The 20,168-nt window shown below is 52.6% G+C and overlaps 2 protein-coding genes and 3 non-coding genes across 10 annotated transcripts in view; 3 read left to right on the forward strand and 2 right to left on the reverse strand.

Moving 5' to 3' along the window:
* Positions 1 to 14: 14 nt before the first annotated feature.
* Positions 15 to 18,427, forward strand: ARMH1 (armadillo like helical domain containing 1). Of its 4 annotated transcripts, XM_090046665.1 has the most exons (13): positions 15 to 152; positions 1,215 to 1,318; positions 3,670 to 3,909; positions 4,401 to 4,469; positions 5,706 to 5,872; positions 6,771 to 6,967; positions 8,531 to 8,615; positions 11,741 to 11,863; positions 12,506 to 12,578; positions 12,979 to 13,108; positions 13,567 to 13,644; positions 16,318 to 16,435; positions 16,711 to 18,427. In XM_090046665.1, exons 3-13 carry the CDS (start codon positions 3,704 to 3,706, stop codon positions 16,722 to 16,724), a joined length of 1,260 nt encoding a protein of 419 aa, XP_089902791.1. In that variant the 5' UTR covers positions 15 to 152; positions 1,215 to 1,318; positions 3,670 to 3,703; the 3' UTR covers positions 16,725 to 18,427. The 4 variants fall into 4 exon arrangements, with proteins under 4 accessions (XP_089902791.1, XP_089902788.1, XP_089902790.1 ...); XM_090046662.1 differs by lacking the exons at positions 16,318 to 16,435; positions 16,711 to 18,427 and adding an exon at positions 15,116 to 16,274; XM_090046664.1 differs by lacking the exons at positions 16,318 to 16,435; positions 16,711 to 18,427 and adding an exon at positions 15,116 to 16,274 and having other exon boundaries at positions 18 to 152; positions 1,218 to 1,318.
* LOC149863342 (U5 spliceosomal RNA) lies at positions 10,159 to 10,274 on the forward strand. Its single transcript, XR_016442836.1, has one exon. It is a non-coding gene; the product is annotated as a U5 spliceosomal RNA (small nuclear RNA).
* Positions 10,932 to 11,047, reverse strand: LOC149863343 (U5 spliceosomal RNA). The gene has a single exon (XR_016442841.1). It is a non-coding gene; the product is annotated as a U5 spliceosomal RNA (small nuclear RNA).
* LOC149863344 (U5 spliceosomal RNA) lies at positions 17,090 to 17,202 on the forward strand. Its single transcript, XR_016442842.1, has one exon. It is a non-coding gene; the product is annotated as a U5 spliceosomal RNA (small nuclear RNA).
* Positions 18,428 to 18,853: 426 nt separating the features above from the next.
* The window catches only part of KIF2C (kinesin family member 2C), a 35,939-nt gene continuing 34,624 nt past the window's right edge, over positions 18,854 to 20,168 (reverse strand). For 2 of the 3 annotated variants that reach the window (XM_090046661.1, XM_090046659.1), the window contains 2 exons: positions 19,794 to 19,917; positions 18,855 to 19,359 (listed from right to left, as the gene is read on the reverse strand). In XM_090046661.1, the coding sequence (XP_089902787.1) occupies positions 19,280 to 19,359; positions 19,794 to 19,917 (204 nt within the window). In that variant the 3' untranslated portion in view covers positions 18,855 to 19,279. Of the gene's footprint in view, positions 19,360 to 19,793; positions 19,918 to 20,168 lie in introns of all 3 variants that reach the window. The other variant, XM_090046660.1, reaches the window with a different exon arrangement.

A 20,168-nucleotide genomic window follows, 5' to 3' on the forward strand; every position in this document is an offset into this window, starting at 1 on the left:
CCGTGACTTTTCCCCCGTAGCAACGCGCCCCGAGCCCTTAGCAACGGGACCTCTCGCCCGTGGGCTCCGAGTGCTGCCCCCCATTGGCCAGGCGGGGGGGAGCACCGGCCTGCCATTGGCTAGCCGGGGTGTCAGTCAAGGTGGAGAGACAGGTGAGGGGTGGGAGCGCCGTCTCCTCCCTCTGCAGGGAGTTATTATCCGCCGGGGCAGAAAGGGTTAATTCAGCCCCCTGGGGGGCAGGGCTCTGATGCCGCCGCCCCCCGGGAGAGAGGGTTAAGCACGGGGGGCAGAAAGGAGGGAGAGGGTTAATTAATACCCGGGGGGGCAGGGTTCTGATACCCCTGGGGCAGAAAGGGTTAATTTATGCCTTTTAGGGGGGTCTGATACCCCTCAGGAGAGAGGGGGCTAATTAATACCCCGGGGGGGGGCTCTGATACCAGAAAGGGTTCATTAAAACCAGTGGGGGGCTCTAATGTCCCCCCAGGAGAGAAAGGGTTAAGGACTTGTGTGGGAGGGGAGATTTCTAATACCCCCCTGGGGCAGAAAAGATTAATTAATACACCCGGGGCTCTGATGCCCCCCCAGGAGAGAAAGGGTTAATTAATAATGGGGTGGGGGGCTCTGATACCTCTCAGGAGAGAGAGGGTTAATTAATCTCCCCCTGGCGCGGGGCGGGGGGGGGGGGCAGGATGGGGCTGCCCAGGGGGTCGCCCCTCGCAAAAGCCCCCAGCCCGGGGCACGGCCCACCCCCGTACGCGGCAGAGCGTGAGCGCGCGCGGGGCAAACGCCTGTGAGATGAGCCGGGAGGCCAAGGAGACGGGTGGGGCCGGAGGGGCAAACACCTCCCTTGCGAAAAGCTGTTGGAAACCTCCCCCGCGATGAGCCAGCTCGAGGGGCGCGCGCCCCCGGCAGCCGGGCGGTGGCAGAGGTGGCGGCCCTCTCCGCACCGCCGTCCTCTGCCCCGCAGCGAACCCAGCCCCGGGGCAGCCCTGACCGAGGCTGGGGCTGCGCAGGCCCTGAACGCTGGAGGGACGAAGGTGGCTTTTAATATCTGCCGCACCTCCTAGCTGCCCAGGTCTGCGCCTGGCCCTTGTCCCTTGTCCCATGATTGCAAAATGCCGCTCCTTGAATCGTCGGTGCCCGCTCCTAAATCACCCCGGGTTTCTCTGGCGTCCTCCCAACCATTTCCAATCGCCCCCCCTTTCTGAGACCAGCAGGCCCAGCAAGATCGGGAGGCAGCACGTTGGTTTGTGAGCGCAGATCACTGGAGCAAGAGGCCAGCTCTTTTCTGACAGCCGCTGGTTTGTGCAGACTTGGGGTAAGAGACTTCACTTTTCTTTGTGCCTATTTCTCCACCCGCACAACATGGCTAATAATCCTCATTGATAGGTGCAGGGCAGGTTGGGATCCTCGAAGCGAGGGCACCGTTATAATCACAGCCACTGCTTAGGATTGTTGTTCAGACCTGCTGTTCTCCCCAGCTGAACCATAAAAAAAAAAGCCTTATTTTTTTTATCCTTAAAATCCTCACGTCTCGAGGTTGGTGCCAGTGCTTCTGAGCAGAGAGGCTTATGGCTGCTTACTAATAAAAACGGGGCAGCAGCGCGCCCTCGGCATCTCAAACATAAATACGGAAGCGTTCATTTAGAATCAATTTGGGGAGGTTTCAGACTGTAAAGTTCTCTTAACTAGATCTCTGGCGAGGACAGGGGAGCACTTTATGGGACTGTAAATTTCAGGCGAACCGTCTCAGGGAAATACACGTTTCCCCTACACCCGAGTTGTTCTCTTGGTATCAATCATGAGCCCAGCAAGTAACGTTTCACAAATATTCTGTAAATCACGGGGACCCGCTCATGATAATGTGAAATATGACTTTCACTTGACTGTTTCACCAAAGGCTCCTAACAGGCCATTCTCCTGTCAGCACTAACATTTGTTATGGCTAATAACACTTTCAATCACAACTATTTTGGGAAAATGGATTTATTTTAAAACTTCTCTCCCCTCAAAGGAGATCCTGAAAAAAACTCTGCCAAGGACACAGACTCCTACAAACCGTAGCCCATTAATTCCCTAATGAAATGCCAACTCCTCCTAATTCCCCAGCATCATTTGTTCATCCAACTTTTAAACGATTCTTTTCAAAATGTCCTGAGCTCTACGTCACCGTGTGCAATCCAGTCCAGGCAGTGGTGATGGAAAGTCACCCCTGTGCAGGTGTAGCGTGGCTTTTATGAATGAACCAGAGATTTCGGATTGGTTCCCAGGAGCCGTATCAGGTGCTTTACAAGCTGGGTATTGGTCTTCTAGCAGACATAACCTCAACAGAAAGGAGCAACTCATACCTTGTCCAGGCAGGGCTTCGCTTTGCCAATTAATTTGCTTCTAAATTGCATCTGAATTTAAACCTTCAACTTCCTGATGGAGACAAAGCCTCAGTCAGAGGGGTTGAGGCTGAATGAGGTAAATGAGGAACCGTATTTTTTTCCCCTCAAGGATGAGGCACAGTGCCAATTTAAGGCGCTTTAGCCCAATTTAAGGCACAGTAAGGGCATGTTTCTGCATGTGCATGCCCTTAATGTGCCTTAAAAATGTCGATTTTAGGCTATTTGTGCCTAAATTTGATACCTGCAAAAGCACGAATTTAGGTTCGAATAGCTAAAGAGCCTTAATGAACGTGTAGATGTGCTAAGGCGCGCTAACATCATGTACATTAACTAACTTTAGTCCCAACTTGGTCCACACACCACATTAATGCGCCTTAGTGTGTGCACATGTAGATGTGTGCCTAAATCTCCTTAATGTGCGTTAGGCAAATTAAGCACATGTAAAAGCATGTATAGACAGGCCCAGAGGGAACTGTACTGTATTGCAACCTGAGTTATCCCTTTACAAACACCTGCATACAAGCCCAGGTTTAAGCTTTAAGCTGAAATTCAAGACTGTTGGTGTTGGCAGGATTGGAGCTGAGTAAATAGAGGACTTCCAATTCCAGGGCCATCAATGTGACACTTTCTACAAATACTACTTACGCTGTAATGTGTAGAGGCAGGAATAGGGAAATCAAACAAATGGGTCAATGACCATTCAGCAAAGTGGGGATCGCTATGCTCAAGGTCCCTGGGGAGATGGGGTTCCCTGCAACATCCCCATTCCTTGGGTATATTCATTATCGCTGCCCTTTTCCCCAGTTTATTTAAGACCGGTGAAAGCTCTGGGCACAGGCTGGGAAATTAGCTGATAAAACAAACCAGTGCAAGCATCTAAAATGCAAAGTTTCCCCCTTTTATCATCATATCCCTGCACATCTCTACTCCCATTTCCCTGCTTCCTCTCCAGAAGAGCCAGGCGTGTGATACAATAACTGTATTCCAAGCCTGGCAAGCAACAGAGACTAAGATCAGCAACATCAGGTGTCTTATTAACGGAGGAAAGAGGGAATGTTATCATGGAGATAGTTGGTGGCCAAGTCAACAGACCTAGAGTCTACTCCCAGTTTTGTTACAGATTTGTTACGAAGTCTTGGGCAGTCGAGTCAATCTCTCTGTGCCTCAGTTTGATACAGAGGGGGTAGTAACAGGGGTAAAGGAAACTGAAAGATTAAATAATGGTTGCCAACTCTAATCAGTACTGGTCTTGTTTGTACGGACTACTTTTCTTGTTCAGGGTCCTGTAACCCCTCTCTCGTACACCACCGATAATGACTTCTGCAAAGGAGCAGGCGGCCATCGGCAGGCTGTTAGCCTTCTTGCAGAAATGGGACAATGCTGGAAGAGCTGCCCGGAGCCACATCCTGGACAACTTCATTGAGGGAAATCAAGGCAAGACAGGGCCGGAGTTGGAGCTGGAATTCTTGCAGGGAGCCAGCCTGTTCCTGGCTCGCCTGACAGCGTGGCTTCGGCTGTCGTATCTCTTTCCTTGGGAATATGGCAAGGGGTGGGAAGGGGAAGGAATGAGGATTGGGGTAGAGATTCCCGGTGCAAAAACAGCCATGTCCAGTTGAGTTATTTTGGGCTGCTAACAGCTGGAATCTGGGGGCAATTCTGTCCTGATGCTATTAGTGTAACCCAGCTCTTACTGCCAGTGTGATTCTGGGTTGCCCCACAGATCTCCCTTTCTTTTCCTTTCTCCTTATACAACCCACATTGGAGTACCTCAGCCTTTTAGTCAAGTGCTAAATGCAGGCTCCCTGCCCAGCTCGCTGATGCTAGGGGGAAGAAATTGCCCCAGCTCAGGGCTGGCCATGCTGCCTCTGCAGCGGTTTGTGGGACAGCGGGCTTGTGGAGTGAAAGCCTGTGCTCCCTCCCCAGGATAGGGTCCCCTGTGGTGTGGGGCCTTGCATGGCCTTGAGCCGGCTTGGTGACCGTCAGAATTAGCTCCTTAACATTGCCAAACAGTTACATGAATGGAACATGCTTAGACCAGCTGCTGAAGGCCATAGGCATCTTTTTATCTGCTGCAAGTGGGTGAGTATCACACATCCTCCATGAGATATGTTTGTTTGCCAGAATTACAGCAAATCGGGGTACAGGCTGTAGCAAGGACCCTGAGGGATTAGCCCTGATACCTTACTATAGGGGTGTCAAACTCACCTGGGTGCATGGACCAGATCTAGAGCTCAGAATGGGTCTGTAGGCTGGATCCAGAATACAGGCTGCTTGCAGGGCTGGATGTTTGGCAGTAGCAGCATTAATTGCTGCATTTCCTGGAGCTGCCACACCTCACATCATCACGGTTCTGGCCTGTGGGCCGCATGATGGCTCCACAGTCTGGATTTGGCCTGCAGGGTCCCCCAGAGGGCTTGGAATTTGTCAGTGGGACAGGTGGAAGCAGCATTCATTGCTTCAGGAGCCATGACAATGAACAGTCAGTGCACATCTCATCACCAAATTTCTGGCCCTGTGGGCAACCCTGTAGGCTAGATGACACAGCTCCACAAGCCGTATCTTGGACACCTCTGCTTTACTACTAGGGCCATGTCCAGGAAGGGGCAGTTGTCCTGGGCCTGTGCTTTTGAGCTCCCAGGCTGAAGGCGTGATTTCCTCATCCCCTCTGCCTGTCTCTAGATCCCTTCTGTCAGGAGAGACCCACCCACAGACTGGTGGTGTAGGTGGATCCATTCTGAATTGGGCTGTGGGGCGTGAGAAACCAGCTCGTGGAGCTCAGATAACTTGGTGATGAGAACACCCTCGAACTAGAGGAGTCAGTCATGTGGAAGGTGCTGGACTTGCTATTTCACACAAAGCTGGACAAAAGCCAGGGCAGTGCCTGTTTGCCAGGAATACTCTTTTATGCCGTATTACACTCCACGCTGTATTTTATGCTGCTCCCCGTGTTAATTGTTCAGTGAATCCTGCATGTTCCCCAAGCACAGTCCGGTCATTGTCCCCAGATGGGGGTCTGACAAACATCTTCATCATGGAGACACACAGCTTCTCCATGTATATTGTTCTATTTGAATGTGGGCACTCAGAGGAAAATCTCACCTGACCTGTTGGGGGCACAGCACATTTCCAGGTGGGGCATTTGCACTGGGGCTCCAGGCCGCTTTTGCGGTGACCAGTCCTCTTCCTCCAGGAGATTAGACACAAGGAGAAACAGGGCAGTACAATGAAGGTTGCCAGTAATATGAAGAGCTGAGGAAAGAAGATTTTTTGTTATAACCAGTGACCATTTCTGTTTTGTTGCCCTCATCTCTGCAGCCATAGGTACCTCATCGAATTTCTGGAGGTTGGAGGTGTCCTGACTCTCCTGGAAATATTAGGGTTGAGCCAACTGAAGGAAGAAGACAAAAAGGAGTCAATAAAGCTACTTCAGCTAGTAGCAAATGCTGGCAGGAAGTATAAGGAGCTCATTTGTGAGAGCTATGGTAGGTGTCAGGCGCCACATGTATTTGTTATCAGTCAAGCATTAAGGCACGGATCTTCTCTCTGGCCTCCAGACCCTTTGTTGCTCAAGCAGAGTCCTTGTACTGGAAGATTATTTTAGAATTTGTTCTTGTTGGAAGGAGTCCAGAGTTTCAGCCATTGCAGAGTGTACACGTTTCATCCCCCTTCTCATTTTTTAACGAGCCTACTTTGCACTAGTTTTTCTTTGATACATTACAGCAGTTGTTCTGGTTGCAACTATAGTTAAGGTTACAAAGCAGTTTCCCTTATAACCTGCTGGGTTCACGTACTCCTAACCTTCCCCAGCTTTCCCTCTTGGGGTGAATATTTTTATATTTGACATCTGTTGAAAGATCATTAAAATGACTTTTTTTTCTGGACAGTGAAAGCGAAATCTCTTCCCTTGGCTTGGAGTTTTGAGAATTAAAAAAAAATACCCTGCTTTTCCCACTGTAAAAGGAGCCCATTAGTGCAATCAGTGACAGATACCTGCCGTTTGAAACCGCTTCCTCAGTAACAAGATGAAAATGACTGAACCAGTCAAGGGGTGCTCAGAGGACACAGTTGGCGTCATTAGAGGCAGGTTCTTTGCTGGTATACATGCACACATTTCCATTGACATCCGTGGAGTTTTGCCCCTTGGCACCAGCAGAGAACTTGGCTCCATTGTATTTTAAAATCAATGTAGTAACTACTGATACACTCCCAAGAATAAACTCCCCACCTCCACTCCCCAAGCAGTAATTAAAATGGGACGGAGTATTTGATCCTTTCTTGATATCAGTAAAGTGACCGGGCTACTGACCAAACTCAGATGAATAACCACTTGGGCTAATTTTCTTTTCAGCTGTGTGACTCAGAGAATCTTTTCATACACAGGTGTGCAATCGATAGCTGAGTTCATGGCCAGTTCCAAGTCAGAAAAGACTCAGAGACAAGTGCAGATTCTGCTGGACTCCTTAGGCCACGGCAATCCCAAGTACCAGAACCAAGTGTACAAAGGCCTCATTGCTCTGCTGCCGTGTACCTCCCCGCATGCCCAGCAGCTGTCCCTGCAGACTCTCAGGGTTGTGCAGGTGAGTGGAATGGAGCATGGGACAAAGTTCAGCCCCAGATCTGGCGTTACCAGAACGCCTGTCCCACCATAAGTCTGTTATAAACAGGAGGCAAAAAATATATGGAAACCCTACTGGCGTTCTAGGACCTGGGAAAAGCTTATTGAACAGAGAAGCCTGAAATAAAACCAGCTCTCAGGGACATCTAAACATACACCTTAATGCTCATTAGCCTATTTTAATGTGCATTAAAGTATTACTAAAAAAACTATGTTCTTTAATTAATGTGCATTAAAATACGCTAATGTGCTTTGAAACATCACTAAAAACACGGCTGTAGTTAATGCGCATTAAGATAAGCTAATGCATATTTTCCTAGTACTTCACACTGGAGGGTGTCTACATGTGCATGTTAATTTAATGTGGATTCAAATGTCACAGAAAAGTGCTCTCTAGCTACTGCACATTAAAACAGACTAATGCACCTTTTTCTAGTACCTCATTGTGGCGGTCCTAGATTTAATGCACATCACCTAAAGCTCATTAATGAACTTGTAGACCCATGGAGGTATTGGATTTAGTGTGCATAACTAAAGCACATTAATGCATGTGTAGATGTGTCCACTGTTTTGTAACTCAGCTGTAGGTGTCCAGGGCTGCGCACCCGATGTGGATAAGGCCACACCAATGTGAAGCCTGCGTGCTGAGGTTATACTGGAGAAGGCAGTTGTGGAGCACGTATCCTTTTGTGTTCGGCCACGTGACATTAACCCAGAGCATGGGCTTTGAGTTCCCACACATTTCCACACAGCGCTGAGAGCACTCTGAAAGGAACTGAGATGCCTAGCACTCTTTTCTGCCTGATTTGAATAATGACATAATGAACAGCCCCCCCCGGCCCATTTTCATGTCAGGCTCTGACCTCCAAGGCTGTGCATAAGCTGAGTGCTCCACTGAGATCTAACATTTTGCTTTTGAATATACTGAATGGAGACGATGCTTTATCATTCCCCGTCTCCTCTTGGCTGTTACTTCTTATGAAAGGCGAGCATGAAACTGCCTTGTATTATCCTGGCTTTAAGAGAGTAAAACCCAGTCTTAAACTCAGATCATGCCCTCACTACCTGGAGAAGCCCAGCTGTTATAAAAGGAAACTGTATGTCAGGATTGAGCATACAGTCTGTAGTGCTTCAGTCTTAAATCCTGCACTTCCCAAACTGGATTATTGACCCTTGAACTTAAAGCCTGCGCCTTGATCTCTTCTGTTGCATACTGCATCAGTAAGAAAGTGTGTGCACAGACAGAGCCACTGGCAGGTTCAGGCTGTTCCAGAGCATCAGTAGGGCTAAAACCAGTTTAATTCCAGGGCTGATTAGTCCTAGCATCAAAACAGGGGTGGGAAAGTCATTTACACATGAGGCTGAAACAGAGTAAAAGTTGCAGGATTGTGCCCTGGGTCCATTTCCCTTGTGCCACAGCACAGCCGGCTGTTTAGCTCCCTGCCAAACCCAGATGGATATCTCACTGGGCTACAGACCTGCAAACCCCAAGCAATTAACAATCCACCTATTCCTTTGCCACCAGGCGATCGTGGGGAAGAGCCACCCCAACATCGTGGAGGCCGTGTTGGGTGTGCTGCGCTCCGTGGAGCTGGAAGTCCAGTACGAAGGTAGGAGCTGTCCCAGCATTGCCACCCCCGGGGTGATATGCCCACAGGAGAATTGTCCTTTTGATCCACTTGCAGGGTGATTCTCATGTAAGTTCCTATGGCCTGTGTCCCTGGGCTCTTGCTTGGGCAGTGGCTGTGAGTGCTGGCTCTGCGGGCTGTCTCGGGCCGAGCTGAGGAAGAGGGAAGGGAAGGCATGGAGCTCCCAGGCTGAGGGGATGGTACCATGTCCAGATGCATCACCGTGTCACTTTGCTGTTGCTGCTGGAAGCTCTCTGGCTGCTCCAACCACTGTTTGCAGGGAAAATACATCACAAAATGCCTTCATACTCTCTGCACAAGATTCTTTGTGTAAATGTGATATCTTTTATTAAACCAGCTCAACTCGATCACTGGAAAAATTGTTCTTTGCAAACTTTGGGGCACAAACACTCTTCTTCAGGCACAGGGAGAGTGCCCCTCACTCCCCACACACAGCCCTGCTTGTGCCCCTCACTCCTGACCCACACACACCCCGGCCCTGCCGGTGCCCCTCGCTCCCCCCACAGCCCCCCCAGCCCTGCTGGTGTCCATTCCTGACCCACATCCCCCTGGCCCTGCCAGTGCCTCCCCCGCTCCCACAGCGCCCTGCTCCCCCTATGCCTGAAGAAGGTTGTTTGTGCCCGGAAGCTGACAAAGAACATTTTTTCAAACTATTCAGTTGACCTAATTAAAAGAGATCACATCTACCCAAAGAACGTCCTAGTCTCTGCCAGTTTTCCCTCCTAAGCAGCCAAGGCCAATCTCTCCCAGGCTCATGGCCAAGGGGAGAACTTGCTTCTCAGCCTGGAAAGTAACAACCCTGCAAGGGTCTCTAATTGCTGCCCCCCCACCCCCTGCCGCAGAAACATCGAGCCTGGGGGGGAAGGGCAGCTGGCTGGAGACCAGGTGCTCACTGGGGCTAAGGGATCCCGGCTGCACTGCCTTTTTTTTTTTGCAAAAATATTTATTTCTATACATAAAAGTATAAATATGTATATACATACACATTATACACACACACAGAGAGTTTTATATATATATATATGTAGTTTATATATATATATATATAAAAAAAAATTAAAAAACCCTGTACCTCTAAATATATATATTTTTACACACACACACACACAGAGTTTTATATATATAAAACTACCTCTAAACAGATTTTACACCACGCACACAGGTATCCAAGTGTAGCTATACCCAGGGGCCAAGGGCCGCAGCGCCCGGCGCTGTGTAGCTCCCAAGCCCCGAGCAGCGGGCAGGACGGCGGGAGCAGAGCTGGGGGCGGGGAGCGGAAGTTGTATCTCCATATATTTGCATACCCAGAGTGCAGTGCGGCCCGGCGGGGCCTCTCCCCCCAGCTTTCCCTTGGAGACGGCCCCGGTGGGGGCGAGGGCCGCGGGCGGGGGTCGGGCAGTGGTTGCAGCCCGCGGGGGGGGCGCGTGCCCATCTCTGCCCCAGCTCACCCTGCGCGGCGTGCCGGGCACCCCCGCCCGGGCCGCTCGGCCGGCGGGCTCGGGGCATACTCTGGTTTCTCTTCAGATCGCATAAATCTTTCGCCTTTTACTAAAGATTTCCGTGGAGAGGAACAGTTATGAGTTTCGACCCAATTTTTTGAGGCCCCGCTTCGGCGGGGCTACCCTTGCGTGTGCAAAGACAGAGCTGAGAGTCGGGATGGGGGAAGGCAGCGTGCCGCGGCTGCCCTGCGGAGTGCGGCGCGTGCCTTTTCCCCGGTGCGGTGCAGCTTTGCCCCGCGGCGGGGTGCCTCGGGCTAGCTGTGGGCCTGGAGCTGAGCCTGGCGTCAGGGCATCTGGATCAGGCCCCGGGTGAAACCGGGCGGAGCTGCGCCTCCCCGGCCGCCGTTGCAAGCCCCGTAAATGTCAGCGGGGTTTGCTTGTCCCACCGCCCCCAGTGTGGACAGGGGAGGGCGCTCCAGGCTCAGAGGAAACCTGCTCTACACCTGTGCACACCCATTGCACACATGTGCCCTGCATTGAAAAATAGCACGCATGGCAAAGTGCCCAGTGTGCTAGAGACATATTTCTTATTAGACCAATGAAAGATGCCATTTCTGACACGCCGACTGCAGGGGTTCGCAGAGTGGCGCAGCTCCAAGTTTGATCCCCGATGCATGACAGAAACTTTGATTCTCTTTTCCTTCCAGTCAGCAGCAAAAACCTCTTAATATAGCATAGAAAAAAGCAGAAAATCAGGTAGGAAAAACTCAGGGCGGAAACAAGAAGCAAACATCACTTCCAGCACTAACTAGTCTGTCCTTTTGCACACTGAAGAACAGCCCCACTGCAGCAGGGACTCAAAAATTGGCACAAGACTCACAGCTGCTTCTCTCCATGGAAATCTTTAGTAAAAGGCAAAAGAGTTATACGACCAGAGCTGTATAACCAGAGTACAGCATTCAATATTTTACTGTGTGATGAGCCTATATAGCATTAATAGCAAGTGTAGATGTGCCCACAGACAAGTGGTTTGATTCGGTTTGAGCGCCATGTCTCACAGCAAGCTCAGCCCCTGCAGATAGGCAAGGCCATTGTCTGCACTAAGTACCCCCAAAGCATCCCATGCTCCAGACCAGCCTGGCTAATTGCAGGTAATTGCCATTTGAGCCTCATGTATACAACTATCCCACACTTGTTTTGATGCGAATCAAATCCCAGGCTGAAGAGCCCCATATTAGACCAGTTGTTGTTCTAGCTTGTCTCCACAAGCTTCCCTCTGCCCCTCTGCCTGGGGCAGCTGCAACTTGCAGGCGCACAGGACTTAGGACAGGTCTGGCCTGGGGCTGAGCCCTTTGTAAGCTACCAGCCCCTCCTTTCCCCTGCCTGGCGGAGCTACAGGATGTCTGAATGGGCCACTCCTCCTGGTGGCTCAGGGAAGATCTTGGTTCTCCCCATCTGTAAACAGCTCCCACAAGGGCTGGACCAGAATCTGTCTTAAGTGAGAGCAGACAGGGAGAAGCAGGAGCGGTCTGCAGCGCACTGGTGCCCAAACCAGTAAAGCCCAGAGAGATGGGGACGTGGCGGTCTGACAGCTCCTCTGGGAGTTAGCGCTGTGCGTACAAGTCCCTACGTCCCTTCTCTCCGTAGCCATTCAGCTGATAAAGGATCTCATGTCTTACGACGTCCGTCCAGCGCTGCTGCAGGGCCTGGTGGCATTACTGAAACCACCAAGGAGGGAGGCTGTTAAGACACAAGCAAAAACCCTGGGAGGTAAAAGATCAAAACAATCTCTCTTTGCACGGACCTGCGGGTGGGGTGGGCTGGGCTGGAGGGGAACTGGGTGGCAGCTTCTGGACTTGCTCAGGCCACTGATGGATCACTTGAGAACCAACTTCAGGACCTCTTTCTCCTCAATCACCAACCCGGCCCTGCAAACCCGCCCCTTCGCTCCTCTGCAGGGGTTCGATGCTTCACTTGATGTCCAGGCTGGGTAAGACACTGGCAGCCTCTCCCCCTTCCCCAACAGGATGTGTTACCACGAAACCTTGGCTCGGGGAACCAGTGGATTGATGAAAGAAAGAATGCGTGAGACATACCAATTTACGCTCAAGTCTGCATAAGTCACCATATTTACTGTGCAGTGCAGGCATGCATGTGTGGATGTGTGCCTGGACTGCGTAGTAATTTCAGTTACTGCGGAGTAAATGTGCATGTGTAGATGCACATAGATACATCAGGGTGAGGTTCTCAAGTACAGTCATATCGAGATTTCTTTAGGCACATTGCTTTAAGCCCATGTATCCCCTTCGGCTGGGTGCTGCTGGTCTCATTCCCCAGGGTACTACTCACACTTACTGGCAGAATTGTGCTTCCAGACAAAGTTTCCTCCCTGTCAAATGTTCTCTCGTGCAGATGCTGCCACGTTTGACCTCACCGAGTCCTTGCCAGTGTACGTACAGCAGGCTGCTGCAGCAAAGGCCATCGGGTAAGAGACGTCAGAGCAACACACAACAGGAGCGCGGCAGAGCACATTGAGACGCTGAGGTGGGCTCTTCTGGGGGACTGGTGGCAACATGGTTGCCTGTAGGACCTGATGCCCCAGACAGGAAGGCAATGCTAGATCTTAGTGGCAGATTTCTGTAGCACACTCCCAGTTGTCCAGGCCCATTTGCTGGGAAATCAAGTGGATAGCTGAACTCCTGGGGACAAGTGAGGAATGATACAGACTGATAGGAGGGGATGCCAAGCCACAGGTGCCACAGGCAGGAGCTGTGCCCTGGGCAGCAAGTACCCACACAACCTCTGCTAAAGGCAGCTCATGTTGCCCCCCAGCAAGCTTCCATGTGGAAGGGCTTTGGGGTCTGACTGGGCCGGCTTCCTCACAGCATCCTAGCCAAGAGCTTGACCGACCTGGCCAAAGAACTGGTCCAGCTGAGAGTGGTGCATGGCCTCATGTGTGCCATGGGAAACCAGGATCACGCCACCAGCCAGCGACAGGCCAGCATCACTCTGGCGGTGAGTGAGCGTCTCCTGTGCAGGAAGGGTCTGGAATGGGGCTCTGCTGAGCAGGGGGATGCCTTTTGGAGCAGGAGAAGCTGGAAGGTCAAGGCTTTCCTGGGGGCTGGCAGGGAGCAGGGCCACTGCTTGCCCAGCAAGGAACAAGACCTTGCATGCACTCTGCCACAGAGATGCCAAGAGGACCCTGATTCAGATGTGTAACTACGCTGCTGTCTGCCCTGCTGCTGGTGCGTCGGGAACAGTCTGTTTCTCCCCACTCCAGCATTTCCCTACGAATCATGAGCTACAGTTATGGGTCACCCAATAAAAGATAGCTCCAAAAGCCCCTTATTCCTCTTGTCCTGGGGTACACTGTCACCCTGTGCAGGGGCTGGCTTTGAGTGGAACAGGACGACACTCCATATCCCGCCTCTCGTACCCCCGGCCATTCACTTACCACAGCCCTTCTGTTGCAGCACTTTGTCCAGACATTTCCTGTTGTGGAGGAGCACGTGCGGGAGGCGATAGGAGAGCCTCTGTTCCAGCTCTTTATGGTAAATCTGCTTCACTCCAGAGTGTCTGTGGGATGCTCTGTGTGTGTGTGTGTGTGTGTGTGTGTGTGTAACTGTATATTTAATACTTCTGCTGAGCATCTGTCAGAGCAACAAGGACCAGGTTCAATTTTGGGGATATTAAATATATTTTACCTTGGCTCAAGCCCCCACCCAGTCAACCTGGGAAACACTGGATAAATCACTAGGGTGTCCAGTAAAACCAACAACCCCTTTCTCGCACAGCAGTGTAAACACAACACTCAGATGTATTACAAAGCATAAAGAAAAAACAAAAGGTATCACTAACTCTAATGTTAAAACACTACAGACTACAAAACAGAATCTAGAGGTGGTACCTTCCATGGTGGGTCTTTACCCGTGCCCAGGCAGGCTGGGACTTGGGACTCTCCAAAGGGTAGTTCTGAGCAGAGGCCACACCGGAGAGTCCAACAAGCTGCTCCGTGGGTCACTGCGTTGCAGGGAGCTGCCAGAGAGCCTGGCTCTGTCTGCGCTGCAAAGGGCCCCTCATCGCTCCCTGTGAAACCATAGCGCTGATCCTCACTTCTGCATGGTGGATTTGGGGGGTGGACGGCAATTCTGGACATGCAACAAAAGAGCGCCAGGCCTATGGGGCTGTGACCTGGACATATAGTCAGGCTACACAGCTGGGCTGAACCCTAACAGCTCGGAAACAACAAAAGGGGAACCAAGCCTGTTTTGGCTTGGGCTTGAATTCGAACTTGCGCCCCACCACAGCACTTGGTTGGGGCATGACCTGAAAAGGGGGCAAAAGAAAGCCCAGGCCTGTTTCACTGAGCCTGCATGGGGGAGCAAAAAGCCAGCCAGGTTTATACACCACTGAGGCCTGGATATGCCACAAGAAATGCCAGGGCTTCCCCTGGCCCAAGTCTGCCAGCCAGTGTATGGCTGGGGTCAGCCCCCACCGGCGGGCTAAAATGCAGCAGCTGTAAAACAGCTGCAAGGGCCCAGCTTATGGTTGCAGCCTGGACATCCAGGCTGAGCTACACCACCCCGCAGAGACATTGCAACCCCCAACACAGGGACTGCGTGTCTCCTGGTTGGTCACCATTAAGGAACAATACTCTTGTGGTATCGTACCACTCAAGGCCTGCACGGCCGGGAGCTGCCAGGACCCCACTCCTGGGCAGGCTGCACTAGGGAGGATGGCATCTTCCCACTCCAGGCCAGCGTGGCCAAAACGGCCAGCAAGACATGCAGCTGGGCTCAGCGACACAGCTCTGCTGGACCCAAAAGAGGCTGCAACAGCAACTAAAACATGCCCGGCTCTCAGCCCTGGCCAGAGCGCACCAGCAAGACTGCCAGGCTCCAACCTAGGTCAGTTTGCTGCAGGGATTGATGCCCCTGCACGGACTCATCTCACTCAAAACCCAGAAAACAAATGGGGAAAGAAGTGGGAGAGAACGGGTGTCTGGGACTGGTCTCTTTGCAGGGCCGAGGTGGACGGGGCATCTGCATGAAATCACAACAAATCTGGCTCCTGGATCTGAACCTGCACGAGCGCAGGGACAGGGATAACGCTCTCATTTTCGTGGCTGCACCAGGGGAAAGAGGCACTGGAGACTCAAGACGTTTGCAGTTGGAAAAACTGTCCTGCTCTAGTCAGCAGGACTGAGCCTTTCCAGCTCCCTCCTTCCCTCTCACTCTGCCAGACCCAGGATGTTGGCAGGACTCGGTGCCTCATTAAAGGACACCTTGAACCTAGCGTGTCTTTACCCATGTTCAATTAGCTGCTTCCTTCTCCAGCCTGTGAGTTAGCACTGTGCTGGAGCCGTGAGTCCTTTCTGAAGCCGAGGCTATCTTGTCCTGACTCTGGCCCCATCTCCAGCACAGATGGAGACAGTCCAAGGCTTGTCTGGCCCCTCACTGTTGTTGTGACCCTGGTTGTCAGACCTGCAGGGTCTGCGGTGTCCGGGAGGAGGCAGGTGTGCAAGCCGCTGGCTAGATCTGGGCTGCTCGGATTTCAAGCCAGACATTAAGTCAGCAGAAGCCTCCAGGTTTGGACCTTGAGACCTTGGCAGAGCCAGGCCAAGAGTGATGGCCTGCAGGGAACAATGCTAACAGGGCCTGCGAGGCCTCTCCCAGCACCGGTTGGTTTCATTCTGCACCAGCCCTTCTGGACTGTTCCTCAAACAAGAGCATGGCTGTTACCTCCAGGCCTTTCACTGCCCTTTCCTTCCAGCTCTCACACCATGGGGGTCAGACATACATGCTGCCTTTACCCAATCTTCCCCTTTCTCACACAGGCACCGCATTTGCTATTCTCTGCTCAAACTGCAGCACTGAGTTCCAGATTTGTTAACATCTCTTGCTTCCTGGCCTGCCCTTAGCTCTTAAACTGCTGGGATGTGACGTGCTCTGACACTGAGGTCCCTTTAGCTTGTGGGGCCCGGACAGGCTGCACCCTAGGCCATCTGCCAAGAGCTGGATGTCTCTTTTCAGTTGTGCTCGAGCTCTGTGCTATGCACACGTGCAGTGCAGTGCTGTAGGTAAACAGTTGACGGCTGCTTTGCCATGACACCCTCTGGCTTCTGGCTTTTCAAGGCTGCCTTTATTGGGGCATTACTCCTCCTGCCCTGCCCATCCTGTGGCGTGGCTGGTTCGTCTCACCTGTGTCTCTGCTCTTTGTCTTAGAGAGATCCCAAGAGCTTGTACATGAACATGGATGCAGTGCAGACCGACATCCTGGTATCCAACAAAGTGGACATCCCAGGGAGCCTGCTATGCCTGGAAAGGATGCAGCAGAAAGAAGGTGTGTGGGGAGGCACAGGGTCACTTGCTCCAAAGCTGACCCCGGTCCTTCTAGATATCAGGGCTGAACTCCCTCCCCTTTACATGGGTGCAAATCTGCGCTCAGTCCTTTCTTCTGGATGGATCCTGACCAGCGCAAGGGAGAAGGAGTCAGACCATGAGCCAGGCAGGATCCAGAGCAGGGGTGGATGTCCTGACTTACAGAAGGGCCTGGGGTCGGGGGCTGGAGGGGTTTACATACACCTCAGGGCTCACGGGGCTCTTTTGGTCTTTCAGAAGCCTGGGAATGAGCAAACCACAGACCTGGACCAGCCCTGCTCAGCCCCCACCACCCCCCAACCCTCCAGCTCTGCGCCTCCCACGCCCTAGCCCCCCTGCTTCCTTCAGGTTGAATCTCAGAACATCTTGCAGGTTTGGTCCTTGCAAACATCTCCCCCAGGGGCTCTGACTTATGAACTACACAGCCGGGCATCCTCCCTGCCCCAAAGGGACGGCAGAGCCAGTTCTTGGACTGTGCTGGGGGGTGGGAAATCCCAGGGGAGAGGGAGAATCAGGTCATGGCAGAGGGAGCGGTTAGTGTTTTTGGGAACAGGACTCACCATGTGCTGGCTAAGAGCTGTCTCTGCCCTGGCAGCATCTCCTCATGGCAGGGAGCAGGCTTTGGTTTTTCAGTTTGTATAAATTTTTCACCTTTTACTAAAAATTTCCATGGGGAGAAGCGGTAATGAGTTCTCAGCCAATTTTCTAAGATCCTGCTTCAGCTGATCTGCCTTAGTGTGTATTAAAATAGATGCATCATTACTACAGCTACTACAGGAGAGCTGCAGTTTAATTTCTTGCTTGTCAGGTATCAGATGAGATGTGTGTCTGCGTGTGCAGTTCACAGCAGAGCGTGCAAGTTCAGTGCTGTGACCTGCTCGCTGTCTCCCACTGGGATCCATGGTGCTCACGCGGCTTTCCTGCAACTTGTGTGTTGCCCCCTGACAGCACCTGGGGCAGATGGGCCTGGGCAGGGTGAGGCACTTGACCCAGGGGCCTCAGGGCTCAGCAGGCAGAGCTAGGGTGGATGGAAACTGAGCACTGCTGGTTGCAAAGCCCTGAGCACAGTGGACAAGTGCGAGGATGTAGCAGCCCCCAAAGGGAAACATGGGCATGGGGGGAGCTCAGGGCAGCGGTACCCTGGCTGTTCTGACAAGTGATTAGTGGTAACAATTCTTAACTGTATCCTGGACACAAGTCCCTTCCACGGGGACTTTATGGTGCCCGAGACATGCAGTCTGCCACCCATGCTGTCCAGTCACCTTGACCTCATGAGCAGATGCTTCTCCCCTGCCCATAGCCATGCTAGGGTCAAGCCCATGCTGTGGCTTCTCTTCATCTCACATAAATCTTTCACCTTTAGTGTTTTGACTTTGGGCAGAGAGCTTGGACTTCGTTAGCAAGCTCTAATTCTGCTTGGGGGGATAAGGAAGGATTTGGCAAGGGACAGAACAGGAGATGGGGTGAGAGCCAACAGGATGACCGATACGTGCCACCTGCTCGTGCATGTGTCAGCAAGGATGCCATTTCAGGCAGAGGCAATGAACTTGAATATATGTTGCAACTGGACTTAAGTCACCCACTGCTGCAAAACAATTAGAGGTAAAAGCACCTACATTGAACACCTTCAAGAGCAAATTGGATGCTTATCTTGCTGGGAGCCTACGACCCCAGCTGACCTCCTGCCCCTGGGGCAGGGGGCTGGACTCGATGATCTTTTGAGGTCCCTTCCAGCCCTGATGTCTATGAAATCTATGAAAACCCAAAGAGCTGGTGGAACTGGTATGGCTGCAAGATGTACTGCAGGTGAGCTGGGAAAGGAGAAGAGCATTGTGAAGGCATACGCTACGAGTCACTGGCACAGTTTGGGAAGGGACGGCCCGCTGGACAGCTGAGGACTTCAGTTGCGTGCTGGTGGCAGAGGCCAGGCAGAGACTGAAAAGGGGAGCAGGAGGGGTGGATAGGTCATCGCAGCTTGTAGCAGAGATTATGCAGGGAAGGAGGCTCAGGGACCAAGAGGAGCATCTGGTGCTGGCAGCAAGGCTGGAAATAGGCAGGGAAATGCAGCAGGGTAAGGGTTTGGACCTTCCTGGGGCCACAGACAAGGAGAGCACACACAGCTCCTGCAGGAAAATTAGCTGGAACCGCGCCGTGCATGAGGACAGCTCAGGGCCACCCCTGGCACGGGCAAGGTGCTAGCGCAGCACTGGGCAGCCTGGAGGTGCCTGTGGGCAGGTGACACAGCTGGGCTATGCTGGGCTCCCACTGGAGGCATCTCCCTCCTGTGCCCCCTTTTTTTGCTGCCACCTTGGGGGTGGGCTCCAAGCTGTCCAATGCCAGCAGTGACCAAACAAGGGAGCACAGGCGAGCGAAGCTGCCAAGAACCACTCAGAGACACTGTGGTGAGGACAAAACATTTATTTATTTTAAACAAGCTTAAGAAAATGCTGATTTTCCTCCCCTCCTCCCCACCCCCAATTGGGCAGAGCCTCGTGGCTGTGCAACATTAAAATGTGGCAGGGAGCCTAAACGATTCTGTGGGCTGGAGGATGGGTGCCGACTTGGCTGCACCACGACATGCTTGAGGAGGCAGCTCCCTCTGCCAGCCCTCCCCACTCCCAGGGCTCTCAAGAGAGCCGTGCCTGCTAAAGGGGCTGGAGACAGCGGAGCTTGGCACAGGGCCGACATGGTGCCTTGCTAGGGGACAACCCCAGGGACACTGTGTGTCCCCGTTGAGGGAGAAATGCCAAAATCAGTGACAGACACACAGACAAGGGCTTTGCTAGTGAACCAGGGGCCGATACGTTTACTGCAGCTTCCTCTTGCTCATCTGCTGGCTGGCTTGCTCCTCCATCTGCATGGCGAGCTGCAGGGACTCCAGCGTGTCTGCAAAAGGGGGGAGAAAGTTGTTAAGTTCTCAGCTGCGGTAGTTCAGGATCCCCCGACTCCAGCTCGGGCAGCCCCACGGCTGCCAGAGCTGGCTGGCGATGGTCCCTTGCTCTCTCCCTCCTACATCATGTCAGGGGGAGGGGGATTCCCCCACTGAGCTCTGCCATAGGCCAGGCACAGACTGTGCAGCCAGCGAGCTGAGATGCTTCCAGCCCCCACACTGGGCTGGCCGTGCAGGGAGCCAGGGGCCTCCAAGCACCACTCTCCTTTCTCTGCAGCACTCCACGAACGAGTAAGAGATGCCAGGGAGAATCCCACTGGTCAGTGCAGGCTCCTGGATGCTGCCTTCAGTGCTACCCCCGCACCCAGCCCTCCTGCCAGCCACAGGACAGGCAGAAGGGAGCAGGAGGCATCCGGAAGGGGGCCCGTACCTAGGATCCCGAAGGCACGCCTCGTCTCCTCCTTCAGCAGGCACATGGCTTGGCTGACAAAGGTCTCCAGGTCGTAGTCCGGCTGCTCCGTCATTTCCAGCAGGTTGTCGCACTGGGTCATTTTCTGCATTCAGGAGTGAGGTGTAAGGAGAGGGACAGGTGTGAAGGTGGCCATTGCCTGTGACGCTGATGAGCAGTTTGGGGCTAAGGGCAGCACCGGCAGCAAGGGCAGTTCTCCAAGCCACTTGTTCTGAGCCTTAAGTGCAGGCAGCTGCTCCAGCTTGAACCCTGCTCCCCCAGGTCACAGCGTGGGAGATATGGCCAAGCTGAACCGTTCTGAGACCATGTGCATCTAAACAGCCAGATCAGGACAGC

The sequence above is a fragment of the Crocodylus siamensis genome, chromosome 5, assembly GCF_052110815.1.
Source record: "Crocodylus siamensis isolate JL-2025a chromosome 5, ASM5211081v1, whole genome shotgun sequence".
Classification (NCBI taxonomy): domain Eukaryota; kingdom Metazoa; phylum Chordata; order Crocodylia; family Crocodylidae; genus Crocodylus; species Crocodylus siamensis.